This window comes from Zeugodacus cucurbitae, chromosome 2 (assembly GCF_028554725.1).
Source record: "Zeugodacus cucurbitae isolate PBARC_wt_2022May chromosome 2, idZeuCucr1.2, whole genome shotgun sequence".
Taxonomy (NCBI): Eukaryota; Metazoa; Arthropoda; class Insecta; order Diptera; family Tephritidae; genus Zeugodacus; species Zeugodacus cucurbitae.
In genome coordinates this window covers 62186128-62210477 of record NC_071667.1, presented here as the reverse complement: position 1 = coordinate 62210477, position 24350 = coordinate 62186128, and the positions used below count along the sequence as shown (strand labels likewise).

At 36.2% G+C, this 24350-nt stretch overlaps 1 protein-coding gene across 1 annotated transcript in view; it reads left to right on the top strand.

Moving 5' to 3' along the window:
• Positions 1 to 11683, top strand: part of LOC105213871 (uncharacterized) — a 50748-nt gene extending 39065 nt beyond the window's left edge. Inside the window, exons 3-4 of the mRNA XM_029041416.2 lie at positions 4394 to 6884; positions 7944 to 11683. Of these exons, the coding sequence (XP_028897249.2) occupies positions 4394 to 6884; positions 7944 to 8572 (3120 nt within the window). The 3' untranslated portion in view covers positions 8573 to 11683. The remainder of the gene's footprint in view (positions 1 to 4393; positions 6885 to 7943) is intronic.
• The last annotated feature ends 12667 nt before the right edge of the window (positions 11684 to 24350 follow it).

The window sequence follows — 24350 nt, the reverse complement described above, 5'->3', positions numbered from 1 at the left end:
GTTGTAGTGAAAGAAGGTTCGTATTATTATATTTCTCTGCCTGATCGCTTGAAATTTTTATTTTCCATAATAGAGGACCACAGTACATTCCCCTATTACCGCGTGGTGGTAGTACATTAAAGACATTCAGAGCCGTCCATATCGAATATAAGCCAGTGCACAGTGGTTCGGCTTATATGAAGACGCGGTCATAAATACTTCCCGTTGAGATATCCCTAAAAATCTTGAAAAATAAAAATATTTTGTTTTACCAATAAAATGAGAGACTTTTAGCCTTTTCGCACAGCCAAATTAATTTAATACTTTAATATTGTAATTGAGAAACCAGTTTTTGCCTTTCGCACAGCCGGATATTCGATTAACGATCAGCTGTTATACAATTTCATCAGCTGATTGCCATTTTATCAAGAAAAACAACCAATTTCCAGCGTAGAAAACTACCCGTAGACTTGCTTTCCAGTTTCACTCGATTTTCATTCGACAAAACATTTTTGTAGTAAAAGAAGATTTTTAATTTGTAATGGCAAATCTATCAAAATCAGATTTAACCGAGCAACGGCCGGTTAATTGATCAATTAACTCCTGTGCGAAAAGACTATTATATTATGAGTTATTAATTCTATTTATCGAATGAAATCAGTAATCTCAATGGGTACGCTGTCCATAGGATCAGTTGTGACTCTGATTTCCATTCCAAAGCTGGCATTGTCTTCTTATTTTATTGGTTCCAATTTGAAAGAATTGATCCATGTTTTGGGTGAGGGTGAGCCAAACGTATGTAAGTGCTGTTTTTTAAAGAAATTTGGAACATTCCGCTGTTCGAATAGTTTACTTTATGTTACATAGAAGGATTCAAAATTTTTACAGAGCGGATGGTTTGGCTTTATATTATTCTACACAGCCCTAAATGGAAAGAATGGTTCATTTAAGGAAGACGTGGACGCCGTGTTATCTCACTCTCAATGTAGACTGTAGAATGTAGAAATTTTTGTTATCTTTTCTTCATTTCTTAAGTGTTTATATCTTATATCCATAAATAATATTTCTCTTTGTATCAAAATGATTGACTTATTTCGAATTTAGCAATATTTTGTGCATGGAAATTGTGAAAAACTTTCTAAAATCTTCAGAAGAATTTATATTTAATTTTTAGCTCTCAACATGCAATTTCGATGGTTGACATCTTACAAAGATCTATTATATAAGTTTCTAAAAGTTCAATAAAACATTATTATAGCTGAGTTCCTGATTCTATTGATAGTGATCAGAATAATATTATATCGTATATTCAAAATAAAAACACTAAACAGAATGGCGGCTAATGCAATTACTTCATTACTTTATTCGATAATTTAATACGCATCATTTCCATAGAGCAATGCTTATTAGCATATAATTTGTAATTGTATAAAAATTATTATAACTATAAAATTATTATTTTTTAATACTAATTAAAAATTACATATATCGAACTTTAATAGGCGACACTTGGTCTCTGCTTCAATAATTGATAACTATGTAAATTAATTAAAAACTCAAACCAAAACTAAATTTCATTAACATTTCAAAAATGATACAGCTCCAATGGTTTCCTGTGAAACCAGTTATTTATCGTTTCTAATTGATTGACTGCTGACAACATACTATACTAAGCACATATTCACATGTTGGTAGTCGGCAACTAAGGTCGCTTTAGTTTTCCTGCAATTTTCTATGTTCATGTAAATTTTCGCAATAAAAAATTACAAACACAAGTTCTACAATATTTTTCCAGTTCATGTTTAGTCAGTTTATGTGTTTTAAAGTGATCTGTCAATGGTATTTGTTGTTCACAGTTTGGCAGGTTCGTTGCTTAAGTCTTTTGTTCTCAGTTGTTGTGTCAGTGTAATTTGGTAACTTGAACTGTTTGTCAACAATCAACTTGAATTAGTGCCTCATACACTTGGGTGTTGTCTAACATAAGTTAATATTAGCTAATATGCATGTACGAGTGTGTGTGTGTTTGCAGTCAAATTAGCTGGAAAAATGAACATTAATAAAATGTGTTCAACGTCAATTACTCAAGGTTAGGCACAGTTGATTGAGAGTAGTGAGTACCACAGCAATAAAATTCATTTTGTTTTTTCATTTGTTTATAATAGATGTATATGTATAAGCAGAAAAATTGATTTGGTGCCAATAAATATGCCGGAAATGCAGAGCGAGTTTTTGTAAAGAATGCAATATATTGGAAAATATTTAATTTCACGATAATATACATACATATATATGTAGTGAATAAATTCTGCAGCTGCTGTATTACTATATTGAGGTGTAAATAAAATAAAATTACATTGTATTAATCATATCAGTTTATGCATTTCAAATTTCATACAAATTTCCTTCCATTGGTCGAATTTTTCGACCATCAAACAGAATTTAAAATTTTACTATCGAGGCACTATTTTAAAATATTCCCTCTATATCGTGTGAAGGCGAACAGAAAATATGACATTACACCAATGGATTGCATATATCTCTCTAACTGGAAGTTATTTTGTGGATTATGGTGATTCGAGTTAGGGAAGTTCAACTGTATTTGTTTTCAAAAAATATAATTATATAAATCAAAAAATTTTGTCAATAAAGTAACGCCTTTATATACAAATAATTTTAGTTTATTAAGTTAAATTATAAATTATTCAAACATTAAGAGAATAAATGCCCTTGGTACTATTCTAAGCTTAATAACTGAACTCAGAAGTTGGCACACCTTCGAACGCAAATAAATATATGCAAAGAACTAAACAATAAAAATATTGTACTTCTGATCTATATATATTTATATGGTAAAAACAATAGTTTCTTTTCCTAGAATAATTAACATAAATATAATCTCAACAACTCTTAGTATATATCCTAAAGCATATACTATTAAGAGCAATAATAACAATTTTGAATGAATTATTTTCCAAATTCTTAAGTTAAAAAAATTTTCCTTATTGGGCTTCCTTGCTGAAGTTGAAGCAAGTCTTGACAATAATGTTGTGATGGCTTCTTTTAAGTTATATATTCGTAGTTGTTCGATGAGCTCCGTATAACCCGTACCTCTGATTTTCTAAAAAAACTGATGCAGTCATTCCATTCTCATTGTCTCAAAGTTATTTAAATCATTTTAATTGTCTCTAAGTTATTTAAATCACTTTAATTGTATAGTGCTGTCAATCACACACTAAGTCACTGTCATTACTGCTCGCAACATCTATTGCCTTCTCTACGGAAGCATAATGAAGGCTCAAGACCATTATTTTTACCAATAGAGATCCACCTCCTAGAATTTTTCCGACGTGTTCAACAAATCCAATTTATAATGGGTTCATAGCCAATGTTATTGTTGTTCTTTTGGAGAAAACAAGGCCATATTTTTATTTATTGACCTTAGGTGTTTTCTATGACCTTAGGTGTTTCAGATCATATACTCGTAGAGATAGAATCGATTATAGGATAAGATTATGGGGAATTGGTTAGGATCTTACGGAGATTCATTGCATGCATTACAAATGGTTGGTCTTTTCGGCATGAAGAACGGGAGGCAGTAGTTTAACTTCCTACAGTATCCAAAGCGTAGTCTACTGATACAACCCGTGGAGATTTTACTTCAAGAACGTCGTTTAAAGGTGGTATCTCTTCGTTTATATGACAATGACAATTTACACATGACTAATATTGTAGAAACTGATTCACTGGTTCACTTGTATTGAAATATATTGATCATTTCTTTCTAAAAAAAAATTAAGTATGCATTAATTGATTATATGTCAAAAGAAAAGTATGTACTTAATTAGTCCTTAGTTCTACTTTATATACATGTTTCCATACTTTAACTTTAATACAAACCTCTTGGTTCCAAAAACATATTGTTTTTATATTTAAATTAGACAGACGGGCAACGAAAATATTATTTAATCTTATTCTTCTTAAGTCACTTTTACAAATGCAGCACGTTTCTTACTCATTGACCACAATTTATTTCGATCACATTATTGATCGCCGTACCGCCTTGTTATCGTTTCACATATGAATAACTTACGTTCCCCACTTATAATACGCGAAGTAATGTAATGAGATCGAAATTACATACTTGTTGACTAAGAAAAATGAATGTGCCGTGCCGTTGCAACAAGTGTTATAGCCGTCTAATTATCATAAACATGTGCTTAAAATGAATTTCTCACAAGATCGGCGCTATAGGAGTATGACTGGACTGACACCAAAATCCCCGTTTATACTACTCAGCAGCCATTTCGTAATTCTGTTGAAATGCAAACATTGTAAAAACGCAAGAAAACAAATGACAGACCATAACACTAAAGTGATGCCAATTAATTTTTAATTTCTTTACTTAAATTCACAGATGTTGGCGCGAGCACCGACGATCGATACGCGGCCCGCAAGCGCAGCACCAACAGTCGATCTTATTGCGGGCAATGAGTTTCTCAAGTTGCTCTTCGAACGTGACGAAGCGCAGCGTGAACTGCATAGTGGCGAGCGCGACACCAGCGAACGTGTGGCGCGCGGCGTGGAAGCACGTATCAGCAGCGGTAGAGGGGCGGTTGGCGAAAGGCGGGTAACGCGCGCTGATCATTACCAATCGGCAGGCGAAGCAACCACGCAGCCGAGTGATTTGGGTAATAGAGGCGCGGCGGCGCGTAGTCTTAGTTATAAGAGTCGGAATGTGCAGAATGAAGCGACAGCGACCACGACGGCCCGAACGACGGCAGCGGAGGGTAAACAGGTGGTGAAGCTGGTGACATCAGGCAGTAAAATTGTGTTCCTCGAAGAATACGACGACAATGACGCCATTGTGGATGCGGTGGCGCGTGACATTGATCTAAAAAAAGAAGTTACACACTCGCAGAGTAAAACGAGCTCAAAGACAACTGCGGCGCAACAAGTGCATACACCAGAAAAATCAAATCCCAGCGATGAAGTCAAGGTGGTGGCGGTGAGTGTGTCTTCATCCAGCAAACGGGGTGGTCAAAGTCGCACAAACAATCAATATCACACAGTTGACACAGATATGTCAAAACAGAGCAATAAATTCTCGGAGACACGTGCGTCAATGCCACACACAGACGTAATGCGACAGCTGTACAAGCAAACACCACATGACAACAGCGCTGACAAAAGCCACAGCGCAGGCAGCATGTCCACCATGACGGCAACACTAACAACCACAACAGCACCAACTGCGCTGATGACCGCGTCGGCAACCTCCACTATGGAGGACTTTGTGAATCGCTCACACAAAAGCGAATTCTCAATTGAGGAAGCCGAACCGTTGACAATGTCGCCGCAAAAGTTGCGCGGCTCACCGCATGCGGCAGCACGCGTTAATAGTCCACGCTCACTGCACACGCCACATGCCGTCAGTGGACGTGCCGTCAAAATGGCTGCCAATCTGGATGCGGTGGACTCGGAGAATAGCGCTTCGACGAATGTACAAAACGTGTTGGCAGCGCCATTGGCGCAGTCTGCATCAGCACGCAGTGCTACTGTCACCGCACCGGCTGCATATCACAGTGGCAGCAACAAACGTAACGGCACGTCCTCACCCATAAATCACGGCATTGCAAATGTGGCGCATTCACATGTCAACACGCAAATGAGCGGTGATGATGACATGAGCGATACCATTATGCGTGACACGTCCGCTGCGGATGCCGCCGACGCTGATATGGATGAGAAATTGTTGCCCTTCCAAACAGTGATCTACCACAATACCAAGGAGGGACACGGCCCACAGTCCCGCTCAATATCGTATAGTTCGCTGTCGCAGAATGTGGATGATTTACATGCGTGGCGTCACTCGGGAATATTAGCCGAAGCGCAACGCAATGTCAGCGAAAGCTTAAAGCCACTGCAGCGTGCGCAATTGGCACACAACTCAGAGCCGTCGAAATTCTATTCTGTGCCATCGAAAATGTACAGCGAACCATCGAAATTCTACTCGGAACCGGCTAAGGTGTATTCCGAACCGGCTAAAGTTTACGGTGAGCCCGAGAAGTTTTATTCCGAACCGGCTAAAGTATATGGTCAACCATCCAAGTTTTACTCAGAGCCAGCAAAGGTTTACTCACAGCCTGCTAAAGTTTATGGTGAACCGGCGAAAACTTATTGGTCGCCCAGCGCATCGGGTGCTGCTCTAACGACTTCAACATCTCCGCCGAGCTCTACAAGCTCCACAAGTACAAGCTCAGCCACCACTGCACGCCCTGGTCGTTACATGCCCTCACGCCGACCGGCCATTGTGTCACGCATCGCTTTCGGTGAGGCACAAACCTCAACAACAGCGCCACCTCAACTGGCAGATGAACACCCACCACCAGTCACAATGTCGGTTCCCATTAACCAGCAGCAGCATCACACGCATCACACACGTTTTCAGTCGCATCCACACAGCCATAGTCACAGTCACGGTGCGCATAGTTCGCATGGTGCACATGATTCACATAGTTCGGTGCATGCGCACTCGCATACACATTCCGCCAACAGCCAGTCACACGCTGAAACAGCCTCACAACCTGCCCAATCGCAGTCACAATCACAGTCACAGGCGGCGCAATCGCAACCACGTCGGGTACTCTTCAACTTGGATAAATTGCCGTATGATTTATTGAATGCGCCGCAATCACCACAACATCTCTTGGATCCCGACTTCTCGCACAGTCCACCGGCGGCTGTTACCTACTCATCGCCACGGCAACGTCAATGCTTGGAGTCCGCCTTCTCGGCGTCGTTGTCTCAATCAGCCTTGCAACAACAGCAGCAGCAGCAACGTCAATATTCGTCATTGTCGTCGGACCAACATTCTAATCAAAATGCCAAAGGATTGCCTAATAGAGGTGAGTTAAGTACGAGTAGTTCGTTGCCGACAAAGTGATGCCGAATGATTTGGCTTCATGTTAGGCGTTTTTTATGTAAATAAGTATGTCAATGTGTACGAGCACTTTGATTGTAACCAACGTTTGACTTGGTTGGCTGTTGTTGCAGGTACTGTCGTATTGTAAAAACTCAGTTTTAATACCTTTCGAGCTTTTGGTCTCTTTATTGTCGTTAAGTGTGTAACTGTAATGTTGTTGGTTATATTATTAATGACAAGTACATGACAGTCATTTGAGGGGAAAAACCATTGAGTTCTTACGGTCTAACCGCGTGAACAGCCTAAAAGAGATTGCTTAAACTTATCGTTAGAGGTAAGAGAGAGAGAGACCTATTTGAGTAGTATACTATTTGCTTTGTTCGATTCGCAACTCTCTTAGGTTCGACGGATCGATGACAGCTCTGAACTTCATGTAGAATTATGGGCAGAAGCTGTCTCTAAAAGAAATATGGTAGTAGCTCGATTGATTAGACTGCCAATAGAGACGATAACACAGAACAGAGGAGCATGAAAGAGACGAACAGTGGAACCTTATTATAAATGAGGTGTAAGAGGAGAAGTTATAGTCGTTCTGAGGGGAGAGCGGGGTAACCGGAAAAAGAGATGTTTAGCCGGCGGGGTACTGGTACCTCAGCAGTTTTTTATAAAATTATTTTAGAAATTTTTTTTTAGTAAAAAATAAGAAGAAGTTGAAAGCTTTAATTATTAGATAATATATAGACGATATTTCTCGATATAGTGCAGAATGTTTTTTAGGACAAATCTGTCGTATAAAGTGGATAAAAGGGAAACATTTCGGACACTCCTTAATGTAAGTAGTATGTGTGAGGGAAAATTTTAGTTGGGACACTGACTGGACTCCTGAATACCCAATTCATTTAGGATGTACAAACTATTTTGACATATTTATAGTTATTTCCATTGTAATGCTAATAATTTACTGTTATTGTATGAATTTTACTAAGCCTGCATTTTGCTTCTCTTCTTCTTCTTCTTTCATTGCGTTAATAAAAATCTGCAGATCTAGTCAAGTGTGTTTCCAAATACAACCAACCATTAGCCACATCAACGGCGACAACAGAAAGCAGCCACAATGGCGACGACGACGACAACAATAATGACGGCGGCGACGGCTTGTATACGCCGACCCCAGAGCAAAATTACGAAATTGAAGAGTCCGTAAGTGTTATGACAAACGGACGAGCCCACGGTATACAAGGCAATGCGGCGGTGACTACAACGGCAAGACCGAAATTCCCCAATCGCGGTGCGATACACCATCAACAGCAACAACATCACTATCACGGCAACGCCAACTCGAATGCCAATATGGACAACAACTATGATGATAATGTGGCGAATGTTGGTGGTTTGGATGGCGGCAGCGATGATGATGGCATTGCTGGGGATGGCAGTAAAACCGGCGATGGCAGTGACGATGACGACGCCAAGGTGGCGTACGTGGTCGAGGGACGCAACTATCGCAAGTATCGCGTGGAGGAGAAGACCGACGACGGTTTCATTGTTGGCGAGTACGGTGTGGTGGACCATAATGATGGCAATTTACGTGGCGTACGTTACACCGCCGATTCGACCATCAATCGCAGTCTGATACAAAAGGCGTTGTTGACATTTCTTAAGCTCAAGTAGTAGTAGTCAAGTAGTGGACAGCGTAAGGTGATGTTGGTGGCGCAGTGCTGTTAAGGTGTGCGGCAAATGGTATATGGCGGCAAAAGTACTTACTAAGTTATATGGTGGTTGGTGGTGCGCGTAAGGTATAGCGGTGGGCGGCAATGTGATGCGCAGCTGCATGCGTCGGCAAGCTCTACGCTCTCGCCAGACGAGTGGTAGGTAGTGAGTTGCTGGCGCGCAGAATGTGATTTGTTAGAGCGCCAGACTTTGCTGCACCGAGTTTGCTTTGCGTGACCCAAAGGTTTCTTAGCATCCAGTATGCCAGTAGTTAAGTAGTTGAACGCCAACGCCGACGCCCGAACAGTTCTGTGCGCCTCTTCGTAGAGAGCGTGTCGTTGAGCGCAAAGTATTTCTTGTCTATTCCTTGTGAGTTTCTCATTTTTTTATTATTTCAAATTTTATTTTCGTATTTTGTACTTTTGTTTAAAACCCCTTAGACAAGCTGAAAAATATGTGATCCAAGTCGTACTGTAGGTAGGTAGTTTAACTAGGAAGGAATACACTAAGGCATAGATAAATAAAAAAAAAAAACAAACATTAAGCGAACACAACTAGCATGCTTAAGCACAAATGGATATAAATATATATATATAAGAGTTTACATCGTTTATATGTATGTATGTAGACACTCGTATTTAGTTAGAAGATAGTCGTAACTAGCGCTAATTTTTTCATAGTTTATTTAACGTCAATATTGCGCTTTGATCGCAATCGTTTGTGTATTTAATTTATTATAGTTTTTTGTGTTTTTATTTTTTTTATATTTATTTTGATAGTGTTTTATATACAGCAGTCACCAGCATACATATGTGTGTGTATGTATGCCTGTGTAGTTGCAGTAGTTTAGTCTTCGTTTTAGTTAACTCATGTTTAGTGATTTATTGCAAATGAAAACCACTTGCCATAAATTTCCGTAGCAAAACAAAACAAACAAAAATAACAAAAAAACAATAACAAGCTAGTAGCAGTTAAAAAAAACTATTGATAATTGTAATTTAGCAAAAAATTATTATTTCTTACATACGTATATATACAACTGCTAAGTAACTTCAATACTCATAAGCAATTGCAACAAGTCGATATTTTTCCACACGGACCATCAGTGTCCACAATTAAAGCTAATACTTTTATTTATATATTTAGTAATAATTGTACGATTTCAAATTAATTAATTTAAGCGATAGACAATTTCTTAGCGTTAAGCGAATTGACTTAGAAAGAAAATTTAGACATGTAAGTTTTTTTTATCAAAGAATCGTGTTGTCTTAGTAAAAGAAAATATATGAAAACTTTAGGCAAACAAATTTATTTACATAAATATTGGAAAGCGAAATATATATATGTACATACATATATTAATAGATGATTGGCAAAAAATTATTAAATTTTAAGTCTTATGAAATTGCTACGCTTTCATTTACAAAAACAAACTAATCGCAAAGATTTTTTATTTTACACATATTAGAGACCCAAACGAGTGATACTGGCATAAGCATCAGGATTGTATGAGTATTCTTTTTATGTCGTTTTTTTGGAATCGTGTAATTCCTCATACGATGTCAATTCTGCCGATACGGTGTCATAGATACGACCAATTGCGATTTTGCCATTATTGTAAGCTCCTTAATGAGTCGAAGGCATTAAAAGATCATTACGAAGCTAATTCAAACTTAGATTTCAATAACTCGTATGAGTTATACATATATTTTCGGCTACCGAGTCTTAAATATGTCTGAAATATCTCTTCATTAACAAATTCTCCTCAAGAACCATATTTCGATCAATATCAAAATCTTAAAATAATACCGGCAAGCTTTGTGAAATACATGAGTTGATCTCTACTATGTAAAATTTTTTTAAGGAATCCATTAGTCATTTGAAGTCGCCTTGAAACTTATAAAAGCAACTACAACCCTTACTTGTTGGATGTGTCTTTTTTAAATCCGAAGAAGACTTACCGTTTTACGTTTTTAAAGGTACTGTATTAAGAACTTTGACTGTTAGAAAATATACATTTTTTTATTCATCATGACCCATTTTGACTCAGACAGCTTCAATGCTAATTGCACTTTTGGGATCTTATCAACACTTCAATTTCGGTTCAGAGCTCAGTGATCAGCATTCTGGGAAAGTATTCTATCTATAAATTTGGATTGTTTAGAAAGTATCCCAAAAAGATTTTCTAGAAATTCGAAATAGATTCTACGTGTGTTAAACTTCCCTGAAATAATCTAATCAATAGATTCAAACCAATGTAAAGTATACAAAGTTTGGGCGAATCTGGGAAAACTGAAAAATTGTTGAAATTTAGGAGATGCTATTTTTGAGTCATAAAATAATTTGGATGCGATATTGAACTATTAACTGGTTTTGAGTCATAGATATGAAACAATTTCTTAAGAAATTAATAAGATTAATTGCCCAAACTTAAGGACTATTGAGGTTATGGTCATGAGTAGTAGTGTAGTTCCACCACATACACTCTTTTAAGGGATTTGAAAACAGTTCTGAAAATAGTTTACTAAACTCTAGAGATAATGTAATTAGGTAGCTATGGGATTTCTCTGTGAGTCTGCGTTTGACAATGTCGTAAATAATTTTTTCAGCGGAGCGAAAATCACTTGGTTTAATTGAATAGTAATGAACATATATATTTATGTATCTCAGTCACAACAATTGAATTTAGAAGCAATTAAGACCGAAAACACGTCGCACAATGATAAAAAATAAAATCCATTTCATATTTTGAATTAAATCAGAATATAGATAAAAAACGATAAACACACTGACAGGCCATTATTCGTTGAAATGAAAGCGTACTAGTAAATAATTATATAGAAATACTTATTTTTTTTTTAAGTACAGCAGATAATAAATGACGAAGGTAGTAAACTAAATATACTATAATATACCTACATATACATAGGTAATGTATATGTAAAGACGAATAAATAATGAAAAAAAAAACATTCGAACAACTATTGCAATTCGCAATATTTCCTATAAAAGGTATGATGAAATGCTACCTTGAATTGTTCCTTTTTAAATAGACGAAGAAAAACTCAAAAATTTATAAAAAATAATAACGAACGAACTTGTTGTTAAGAGCCACAAACGAAAAGCTCAAATTTATAATTTATTTATTTGTACTAATTCTAATTATTTAAGCAATTTAGTTAACATAAAGTTGGTAAGAGAAATACGACAACTCTAAAACCTATTACGCTAAAGAAAGATGTCACAATAAAAGCATATTTAAATATCTAAGCAATTAATTGCGAATTTAGTCTAAATGTCCGAGCGATATTATGTAAATATTGTTGTATATATTACTTAAAAAAATATTAATTTACCCTCATTTGTGTCTAAATAAATGAAGTCAATAATGAAATGAAATATTATAATTAATCGCAAAATAAAACAAAGAACGAACGAAAACAATCAAATTGGTTTTTATTGCATTACTATCTTTCAGTTATTTCAGTTATCTTTTTACAGCTTGATGCAAGTGATCTACTTATTTAGTACGAAATGAGTACTTCGGACTGAATACTTCGATATGAATACTTACTATACAGTGCGCGACATATTTTTAACCGCATATGATTAAGTTAATTAAAATATTAAATTAAATATTAATAGCATATACATATCTCGTTTTGAATGGAATTCATGTTGGCTTTATTAATGGGTTAATAACAACTTTTCCATATTTATGGTATTTAATCCGAAAGTTTTAAACCGATCCGGAATAGTTGAAAGAGAAATCAAGAGAGGATTGAGGGATCGATGATATTTGGGGATCCACTATGGAATTATTGTATAAATTATGAACGATCTAATGAATGTTCTACGGCAATCATGTAGATACAAGACAACCCGATCAAGTTCAATCATCTTAGCATATTCAAATTCTAAAATTAATGCTGCTTTAAATATCAGTATTCATCCCAAGGTGGTGTATTGAGCGGATAGCCAAAAAGATAGCCGTTATATGAGAATATGAACTTCGGACTTCGGAATTTTTTTAAGAGAGCTTACATGGTGATCATTGGGTTAATGGGAAGTAAAGATTAGATTATCATATTTTCGGAATAAAGGCTCTGAAGCCGTGGTCAGGGCCCAATTTAACATATTTTAGAACAAGAATTTTCGTTTTTTTTAATTACACATATAGATGAACAGGCAGACATCGAAAACTATATCTTCGTATGAAAAATGAAGTTATTCAATATTTGGATTTGTATTATAATTTATGAATAAATATGGGCATATACTGTGCAATTTACTGGCAACTTTTTCGAAATTTGTGATTTACAGTTTTCCATAATTTCATCCAAAAAATTTAGATTATTCCATATTTCTTAATATAAACACTTTATCCATGCCTGAGGTTAAACATGCGACGCATACTGTGCCTTCCGCTACTAAGTGTATCAACAGCAGTTATTAAGCATTTTAAAATGTCTTAGTATCATTTCTTCTTACAAGCGCTAGTATCGAATTGATCAAGCGGAAGGCTTAACACAACTTACTTCTCGAGTTCTCAATATAAAAGCACACCTATCCTTATATACTAGTATCATATACCAGCATGTACTCGTTAGTTAGTAGAATGCTGTAAATACCCTCTTTACCGTCATCGATTTTGTAATATGAAATAAATTATTTTCATTGAAAGCCGATCGTTTAAATGATCCGATCAAATAGTGCCAAGTGAAGGTTTAATTTACGACTCTTTGTGGCAGTTTGTTGTATTTTTTTATCGCTGAGCATTGTTGCTATTTCACTATTTTACTATTTTACTTGTCGCTTATTTGCAACATTTAATTTGCAAATAATGAATTATGTGTATTGGCCAAGCTTGTGTTATGCTAATTTGTTGTTTACTCATTGCTGGTGGTGTTTAATTAAAACGCTTTGTATATACATAGCGTTTGGAGTGTTTTTCAGTGGGCACATAACGTTTGGAAAATTGTGCAGTTAATAAAGCTGTGAAATGAAAATAATTGTTATTGGTTTTAACTAAATGAAATTGTATGTTGCAAAAACTCTATAAGAGATAATGGTATATACTCTTGCTGACTTTTTTCTTTAATTTGAAATGGAAAATAATAATTGATTTTTTGATGAAGTGCGATGATGTGCGACGTCTGAGTTGATTAGTTGTGAATATTGTATCATCATCAATGTATGCAATAGCTTTTCATATTCTTAGAATATGTACTCCGAAGATTTTTGATATTTGAAACATATTTTTATAAAATTATGACTTTGAGCATTGTCACAAGAATTAGTGTTGGTGTGTTACCTGATTTTGGTTGCATAACGAAATTAGCAAAACGGCATAATAAAAGTTGTAGAAGTATAATTTGGTGAAATCATAGTCTTCATATAATGCAAAGGAGTATGCAGAAAAAAATTTATCAGGTTTTCAAAGCCTAATCTCTGTCTAAGATCTGTGAATTGTTCAAGATTTTATTTGAAATTTTTTTCCAAAAGTTTTGAGTATTTTTGGATTATCGCTAAATTTTAATGAAAGATATATATTTGTAATTTAATTTGACTTCAAGCGTTAGAGTGTAGCGAATTGAACAAACTATACCAGCTGTGCAAGCAGACTGGCACCAAATACAATTTTATAAGCCCTTTGGCTTAGATCAGTGTTAATGCCTTAAAAAATGAGAATTTTCAGTAATTTTTTTGCTATTAAATTAAGTTATTTTCCAAAAGTAATAATGTGACATTATTACTCAATGTTTTCACTTGAAGTTACGACAGTTTAAAAAAATAAAATTTAGAATTTCCAAAGTTATAGTTGCTTGTGTTGACCCAGTTCCCCAGGTCCTTGCGGTGATTACCATAAGTCCTTGGAGGTTCATTTAAAAACAATCGGATAAAAAAATTAGTTTTATTAATAGATATTCCTGGGATTGATCGAAGCTTTTTTCAAAAATTAACAAAATGGCGACCTCAGGAATTTTTTTCTAATTTTCAGAGAAAAATGCAAAAAAATTTAAATTTTTTGAAAATCCTGACTACCCCTAATTAGCTGACGATCCTAAACAATAGGTGCGGCAAAAGTTTTGAACTACTTATGGTCATTCAAAATTATCTACTTTTTATCTCCAATACCTACATTTCTCCGGCGAAACTCTACTCTTCTAATGTGTATGGTTGAACACTTACTAGACAAATAATTTGGCTTTCTAAACGATCTTTCTGACGTTCTTATTTAGGCTCTCACTGCAATGGTATTGTTTTTGCTTTCTATACATCTACGTTGATCTGCAGTATTTGTTAGTGTGAATATGAATCCTAATAAGTGTCTGTTTTTCGACATTTAAATGTGAAATATTGTACTTCTATGAAGCTTACTTGGTGGGTGGGATCATGTGTAGAAGTTCACGCAAGTGAGGAAAGTTTTTGATTGTCATTCACTTGGGAGTGACCAGAAACGATTCTTCTCCACATGGTTCAAGCAGCTCACGACTTCCGGTTTTTGACCAAGTATCCTCTGGGTAGCCAACAGACATCCGTTTGAAGGCGAGCTAAAGTGAGAAGGCGAAGCCCGCTTATGCGGTTGTGCGTAGGGCTTGGGACCCACCACATAAAAACGAAGTACCAATGAAAAATCGACGAAATCCTCGGATGAGACACCCCCCTTTTGATGACGACCCTTGCAAACGTTCCGAACTGCGAAGGAGAGAGAGAGAGGTGGCGCACTATCGTCGATTCGGCTATAACCGGCTAAACGGTTGCAACGCCAATCACATACATACATGAAGCTTACTTTTCTGGTATTCAGTATACATATATTTTTATTTTTAGCAAAAATGGTTTCGACTTAAGTCTCTGTACTACACATAATAAAGTCAGTTCAGTCTTAGAACTGCCGTCGATTTTCCAATATTGAGTGCTTAGAGGTTGTTGTTCTACACCATCACACATGGATGTGGATAACAAAGAAGTCCGTAACGAGTGCCTCTACTCATCCACCGATTTGCAGATCCTGTTGTGTATCACATTTTCTATTGTTAAGGATTCTTTCTATGCCCAGGAAGACAACAATATGTATGCCCGAATACGATAGCCACTCTCTATAAATTTTCTTGCACTTACTTGGTGTAGTCTTAATTATATATACATACATATATACTCTTGAGCATCAACACCGAAAATAATGTCAGCCTTGAAATCCAGCGCAGAATCACTCTTGCCAACAGGTGGTACTATGAACTGAGTACGCAATACAAACAACTAACAAAAAATAAACTCTTCATTCCCGTCCTACTTTATGGTGCAGAAGCTTGGACGATGTCAACATCCGAGGAGACGGCACTAGGAATTTTCGAGAGCAGAATAAAAAGACAGGGGCTGGCTAGGTTATGTTGTCCAAATGGACGAAAGTGCTCCAGCTCTGAAAGTGTTCGATGCAGTACCCGCTGGTGGAAGACGATGAAGAAGGAGTCCTCCATTCCGATGGAAGGACCAGGTGGAGAAGGACCTGCCTTCACTTGGTATTACCAATTGGCGCCAAACTGCCAAAAGGAGAGATGCGTCGCGCGCTGTTGTGGACTCGGCTATAACCGCGTAAGCGGTGTCTACGACTGTCAAGCGGAAGATATACTCTTAAATAAAGCTTGTTTTTAATGGAAAATATTACGAAAATAGCTTTAAAGCCCACTTAATAGTAATTGACATAAGCTTTAGTATCATTAATTTATTATGTTTTTAAATATTCCATTGGAATTTGCATCACATGTTAAGTGGAATAACTGTCAGAACGTGCTCCTGCCTTACACACACTACTTGTCCTGCGGCAAGAAGTGTTTACTGGTCTATAATTAGAATAACTAATTTATATCACTCACAAGTGATTAATAACGCCCTTTAATGCATTAACAGGAAAAACGGCATGTTAACATGTGGCAAAACAACAAAATGAGCGTGTGCATGCGAACGGACGGCAATAATTAACACGCATCGATTATATCTAAGATGTTTCGCACTTCTGGGAGTGCTGAGAATGCGGAAACACGCACGCAACGCACCGCAACTGGACGCCGTCAATCAGCTGGGCAACACTTGATCCTCCGAACCTCCACGGGAAGTGTAGTGAACGAGCGGGCGGTCGCGGGTGCCGCATGTGCGTTACATACATATATATATTCGTGCCCACATACTCATACTCGTAAATCGTAGTCAACAGCGCATTGTTTCCTCTACTAAATAACTATAGGATGCTGCAGCGCTATGCGATACAATCGTAAATACCGAAAGTCGCCAGCATCATTCGGTTGGGTGACAAATGCCAGCGTTGGTGCATTGTCACCGCTCGCCGTTCGCTTCGTTGGTGATATGTGGTTTGGCCTGTTGGACAGTTGTAATTTAAGTGCCGCGTTTAGAGTTTCGCCAGCGATACGGCGGCAAAGCGTCACAACGTCACCGAGTCATAAAAGTTGTTGCCATTCGTGGGTAATAAAATTTAATCTACGCACGAAGGATTACTTACACCGCACTCCAGCGCTTGTGTGACGTATATGTGTGATATGGAATGGCTGAGGGCATCCTGCGCTGGATGTGCAATCGTTTTGAAATGCCATTATCGCTGCACTGATCTGCTTATAATGTTACATATATTTATATACATATATAGATGCTAGGTATGATCAACAGATCGATCAACCTTACTGCCTGGCGGCTTGCGGCTCTTACTTACGCGTCTGCAACATTTTTCAGCCAATTAAGACAACGGTGCACAAAGCTGGTGTTAAAAGCGTTGCTATTATTGTTTTTGTTATTGTGCTCGAAACAGTTATGGCCGCTATAGCGGTATTGGAAACAAATCTCGCTGTTTTCTGTGTTCTGCTCCAAAGTAAAATGCTTTATTGTTATTCTTCTAGAGATACCAGCAGCCGCAGGAGTAGCGGAGGCAGAAGCTTGTAGAAACGTGAAGGTCGCTGAACGGCCTTGCATCGTTCTTACCGTTGCTCCATACTTCGTGGTTTCCTGCGGTTCGCAGCCGGCCAACTCGCTGTTTGGCGTCGTGTTGTCGCATTTGATTCGCCGCTTGTGTAGTGTGTACTCCCCTTGTTATTGTTGTTCTTGCTTTTAATGTGCCATTAACGGTGGAATAAGAGCAGAAAGTTTTTATTTTTATTGCGAAAAATTTTCCGTTTCTTAACCGCAAGGCAAGGCTGTCCTAGGTAAAACAAGGCAAGGAAGCCAAAGCAATATTTTACGCTGATGCATCGCCAGCGATATTACAGAATGTTCTGCTAATTTTAGACTCTTAAATGCGGTCATTAGGATTGTGGCACTTCTGGCTATTCATTATAGCGTTGTAATTGATTGGCAATCGTTTAGGAACGTAATAAATCGAAAATAATTGCATGTACAATATTTATATATATATATTACCAGGCAAGAGACTTATAATATTTATCCTTTGATTATTGAAAATGTTTAAACACAATATTACCTTAGTATCCTACCAGAATGACAGTGTAAAATCATAAACGAAACGAACTGTCAAACTTTCATAGTAATTGTAAACAAAGCATTCCCCTCGCTTCGTTCATGACGTCATAAAAAACAACGTAATGCAACTGTCATAATTCCTATTTCTATCATTTTATTGTGCTGTAGTAGAACCGCGTCAAATTTCTCCATTTTTGATGTGAGAGTAGGCAGATTCACTATGTTGTTGTTGAGGTTAAAGTAAATAATGTAGTTCGGGGTACATACTACCAACGGGTACGGGTTCTAATCTGAGAAGCTGGGTCTGAATTCAGTCAATATAAATACATAAAATAAGACATTGTTCTTTGGCTAGTAAATGTAAGCTTCCAAGCTTATTTCTACAATCTAAAAGATTATCCTTCAAGAATTTCAAAAATTAGCAAACGTTTTAAAAAAGGTGCGGCAATCGAGGTTTACAATGTTAACTCCAATTCTTCATTAAAATTTGCCCTTGATACAAATTTTTTTGTGTAGTGAGATGATTAGTAAGACACATTCACAGTTATTTATTCGCTATAAAGGATGTTGATGGCTTGGGTGGTACAGAGTTTACTCATTGAGCCATCGACTCATATAAATCGATTGGGTCTGACTTCGGAGGCGAACTTCAACTTTGCACAGTGGTTCCGCCCATAGGCCAAAAATCCAAAAATCCGTCTCACGTTTTATTGTCAAAATTTATACCGATGGCCTCTAAATTGCCCAAACTTCTTATTTGCAAACCAGGTTTTCCTACAAATCTAACAGTACTTTCTAAAAATAGAGTTAAATGCATGAATAAACTTTACATTTTCAAAGCACATTAGAACTTTTTTTGAAAAATTTCTCAGCAACAACGCACTTCAAATTGTTCTGGTAATTGTTCAGATTAACGAATCATGATTATTTTTAATGGATTTTGAAGTTAAAGGTATTTATGTTATCTTTTGAGGTTAATTCAGACTAACTTGATTCGTGGTTTTTGTGGAATTAATGTTTAATTTGTTTATTTTGTGCGTCTTCAATTTGTTTACATAGAGTTCTAATTATGTACCCATGCAATCGTCACAATACTAATGCCCTATGAATTCACTATTTTTACGTTCGAACTCATTATAACTGGGCTAAGAAAGCTTGGAAAGAAGGATAAATCGTGGTTATTTACTCTATGTACTGTTTACTAGAGGAGACATTACAATTTTTTGTTCTAATTATAATGGCTGTTGAATGGCAGTGAAAATATGAACTGTATGAAATTGGTTGATAATTTGCTTTTTTCCTACATGATGTTTTATATGATATTATTCTTATAGGTTGAATGTGGGGGTTGGATGGGTGGAACTATAACGACAAATCATGTTCAGCTTGTTTATCGCTTTCCTAAGTTTTTTTACAAAGCCTTACTGAAAGGTTTGACGCTCCAACTTTGACCATAAGAAGTATTTTTGCGCATCATTGCCAAATAATGGCAATTACTGTTCTATGTGAGCTATAGAACCTAGTAGTCCGATGTGGCCAAATTTTATTACTATATATTTAAAATATTTTTCTAGATTTTTGGTGAAAATTTCATAGCGATATCTCAACGGGAAATATTTATGAAAGCCTCTTCATACAAGCCGAACTACTTTGCTTTGAGTGGAAAATAATGATAGTATTGTCAGAAAAAGAATTGGAAAATATAATCGATTTCTTAGTAAAAATCACTTGTATAATAACGGGTTTGATTTCAGGGATATATTCTGACAGTTAGTCCACAGTGTGCTGCGATTGCTATAACTTATTTGCACTTACATTTAGCACAATGTAGTCTTCTATTTTTTGAAAAGTGGCGTGGTGTACCCTCTCATAGATATTATGAATCTCATAGATTACTGAATCTATGTACATATGTCAATAACACTTGGTGAAAGTAGCATAATTCATGTTGCAGTATAAAAACTATGAAAATAATCAAGCCCACTTTTAAAAATGTTTAAGGATACACTAATTATCTAAAGAATACTGGTAGAAATATAAAATTAATTACAAGGAGATACTTTTATTTGAGAAGTTTGCATGGAGATCAGTTCAAAAATTTGGAAATGTCTATCCAACGCTCACTTGTAAGGAAATTGTTTTTCTACTTGAACGATTCAATTTGAATTTGGCTGCTTAATATAGTTTAAAAACGGAGCACGACCACGCCCACTTAGTTATAACCCTTTTTGAAACGTCATCAAGTTATTTTACTTTATGGTAGAAAATAGGATATATCAATTGGACTACGTCATGGCTTCTGATGATATGTGAGAACTTGGGTCCAAACATAATAGCTATTTATCCTTAACTGTCCTGGTCTTCATATTCTGAGTATGAGAATCTTCGAAACTCCGGTTGGTTAAAAAAAAAAAACAAGATTATATGAAATTATAAGATATTTCTATAAAAAATAAATAACTTTTCCTATAAGTCGCAATATGAAAACTAAAAAAACTACGAAGAGGAATTTTCGAGAGAATATTTTCCGTTGGTTTTAAGGCTCTTCATTTGTTCGTAATGGAATATGTAGGGAATTTGCTGATTAAATTATTTCTTAGGGAATGAAATATTTATGAACATTTATAAACTATTTAGCAGGCTTTAAAAATATGTCGCTATGCAAGTAGCTTGCTGCGATTATAGATGAGTATAAGTACACACTCGCCACTTGCGCATTCTGAAGTACTGCCGTATGTATACAACTCATACAACTGACTCAATACCCAAAATGTAGCTTTCGAATTAAACAATAAATACTGCAAATTCATTGCATTCTTGCGCTTTGAATTCTTCTTGCGATTGCAACAGTGGGTTGTGGCTTCTTCATGTCGTTCGCTACTTTGCTGCTGCTGTTGCTGCTGCGCCAAAGTGAATGTGATTGTCCGTTTGAGTGGGCTAAGCAGCGCTACGCCTACTTAACGTTTGTACTCGGAATTTCTTGATGCAACAACACTTTAGAAGGCATTGCCTCGCACAAATTTAAGTACAAGTACGAGTATACAATGTGATTTTTTCTACCTTCCAATTGATTTGATTTATTTTTAATTCTTCTTAACGGTCTTTTGTCTTACATTACATACAACTCACTGGAAATGTGAGGCGCAAACTTAGTAGAGAGTGTGTGCGTTGTGAGTACGTTGGTCCGTCAGCAATCGTAGCGTTTCGTGGTTGCTAGTAAGGCAATTAAATGGTGTTGTGTTGGCGTCAATCGGAGTAGTGTGTAGGGTAAGTAGTAAGTAAAAGGAATTCGAACGAACCTAAGTGCAAGCGGTGAGGAAAGAATAATATAGACTCGGTCCAAAGTCGCTGCACAGTAAGCATGACGCAAATGAAGCGGCTTCAGCGTTTCAGTAGTCCGCTTAAAGCAAAAACTGCAACAACATCTAGCTTGTATCCAAAACTTACTTGCGGCAGTTGAGTCCGCTGTCCGATCCTTGCGTTGGCAGCGCTGACAGATTGATGTATGTCGAAATCTCGACGTAATTTCTGCTCCGAGGTGCCAGTGTCACTCAAATTTCAGAGCGCAGTAGATTATGCGTTGTCGGTCCTGTTATTATTTTGGTTATTTTGCTTCAAGTTGACAACAATTAATGAGGGGCCCAGCGAATCTCCGTTATGCCAAAGAATACGCTATTCTCGAGCGTTTTGCCGGCAAATTGCTGTCACTGGGCTACAACAACAACTATACATATGGATGTATGCTTGTAAGAAAGCTAAAGAATTAACTGTGTGCCGTTAATTGTGATTGCTCATTGCGTTATTTTAGTTATTTATTTCCTACCTTTGCCACTTTTTGCCAGCGTGTATTTTGCTTTCACTTCGTCTTTTTTTTGCGCTTTTTAATTCCATTCTTATACTTTGCAGTTTGCTTTTTTTCCACTGCTCACTGACAGGCTGTGGCCTAAAAGCTTTGATTGCACGCATGCGCAGGCTGTGGCAAGCCGTGGGTTGACGACGACGACTGTGCGCGGTCCACAGGCGGTAGCGCCCTACCGGCGTGGAAACCACTTTACTTGTAATTAAATAAGTGAATGAGTGCTCATTTGTTGTTTATTGTTGGTATTGTTGGCGCTGTCAGTATCCTGCGGATTTAATAGCCACCTTGCTGTTTGTTTGTGTATTTACTGTTGCCTTTAATTTATTAATAAATGCCTGTTCTAAATTTAGCACACGACAGTGGGACGCAACTTTGTAACGGGAGCGTATAAACTGCTTTTACGCCTCTCAGCATATACGTGGATGTGTATGTATATATGGAACCGCTTTTGGGCTATTGCATTTGTTGGCCTTTCATTTTACTTAATTTATGACCGCGGTTTCAGCTTTTGAATACCAAAACGCGTATATTCATCCTATTTAATAGAGACATCAGGAATCGGTTGGGAGACAACAATGGACCCCTTGTGTATGAGAGCACTGAAATATGTATTTATTATCCTTTTCGACATGCCTCCATGATTGATGACTGGCGATGTGGAGATATTGCTGAAACGCGTATATAATTTATATGGGAATATCGATGCTCAACTGACAAAGGTAAAAGGTATAAATATTAATGTGCGGTATACAGCGTTACAGGTGAAACAATCTGATTTTTATTATATTCCTATACTATAAACACTTAAATAATTATTTTTTATTGAACATTTTTTAAATCTGTATTGCTTTGAGAAAATAGTGTTTCTAATTAGAGTACATTTGATCGGTATTACCTTTCAAACTTTTCTCCTCATAGTTTGTTACATTTAAAAAGTCTAACTTTGTGATTTTTTTCTGAGGTCTTTCTTTGGATACTGATAAGATGTCTTTACTCTTCTGCAACACGGAAGTCTGTAAGGTCCTGTACGCAAATGATATTGTACTAAGCTAGGATAGCTGCAGGTATATTTGAAGCTGAATATAATATTCCATACATAGATCAGTCTCGTCATAATATAAATTAATGAAACATTTTTTCTATACGCCGTCGACGTCGATATAAACTTGATAAACAGATGCTCAAAGTGAGAAAAAATAAAAAATTTATTTATCGAAAAATACTGGACCCCTAATAGCATATGTCATATAAACTTCAGCGAAATTCAGCAAATATTTTGATTTTGTAGGCTAATTTGGAAAATCGGAGAATACTCTTTATTTACTTATGACTCTATCTCACCCAAAAAATTAGTTCAGTCCAATACCCAGACGAGTGTTCCACACTGTTATTTATATGGATTATGTTTTGAATGGGATAACGAAAATTCTATGGGAATATTAGTATTGAAAGATATCTCAAATCATATTGAGTATAAATAATAATTTAATAGAATAATGTATAATATTTTTAAAATGTGGCAACCGTTCTTAGAATATTTTGAACAATAATCCTTCTTTGGTTTGATACCCATATTGTATTATCCATTTAATAGGATTCAAATTTTTAAACTGGTGGCAACTTTCTTCAAAAAGTTCGTTGGTAAACATTCTAAAACCGTAATTAGTATTAGTTTGTATTAAAACTTATATATGATGCTCTCAAGAAAAGAGCAGGGAAAAGATTCTCGTTTGACGTTTTGTGACAGTCCCTAATTGAAACTTTAGAAATTTGTTCGTTTCAATATAATACACTAATTGGTTGAATTAAAGAGTCTAAAAGACCTATTTTAAACAAATTCATACAAATTATATTTTTTTTTGATTTTGGTATATCTGTATCGTTGAGTTTTTAAGTTAGACAGTTTATTAAATTTCGGAATAACTATAGGTTATATTTAATTCACACGCCTTTAATTTTTGGGAATTGGGAGAGTATAAAATGTTCGTCATTGTAGCGTTTCAGTATTGGCATTTAAGTAAAGTGTACTTTTAATAAAATACTAATAATACTGTACTAATAATATTAAATAGAGTAGTCTGAAGTTTTGAATTTACGTGTATATCTTTCGTATGAAATTGATACATAATTACACAGGTTATGAAATTGTTTGATTCAATATAAAGGTAGATAGAGATATGAATGTGTGTATATAGATACATTACTAATGATCAAAAATCTCCAGTAAGTTGAATAAATATCAGAGGATAGTACAATGTGATCATGACAGCCTAAAAGTATGCAAAAAAACTATATGATCCCCTAGCGGCGAATAGTTGCAAATGAGACGATCTACACATAGCAAGTCACACACACTCAATTCTTTTTTCCGGTATTGAGTGGAATTGTGAGTGA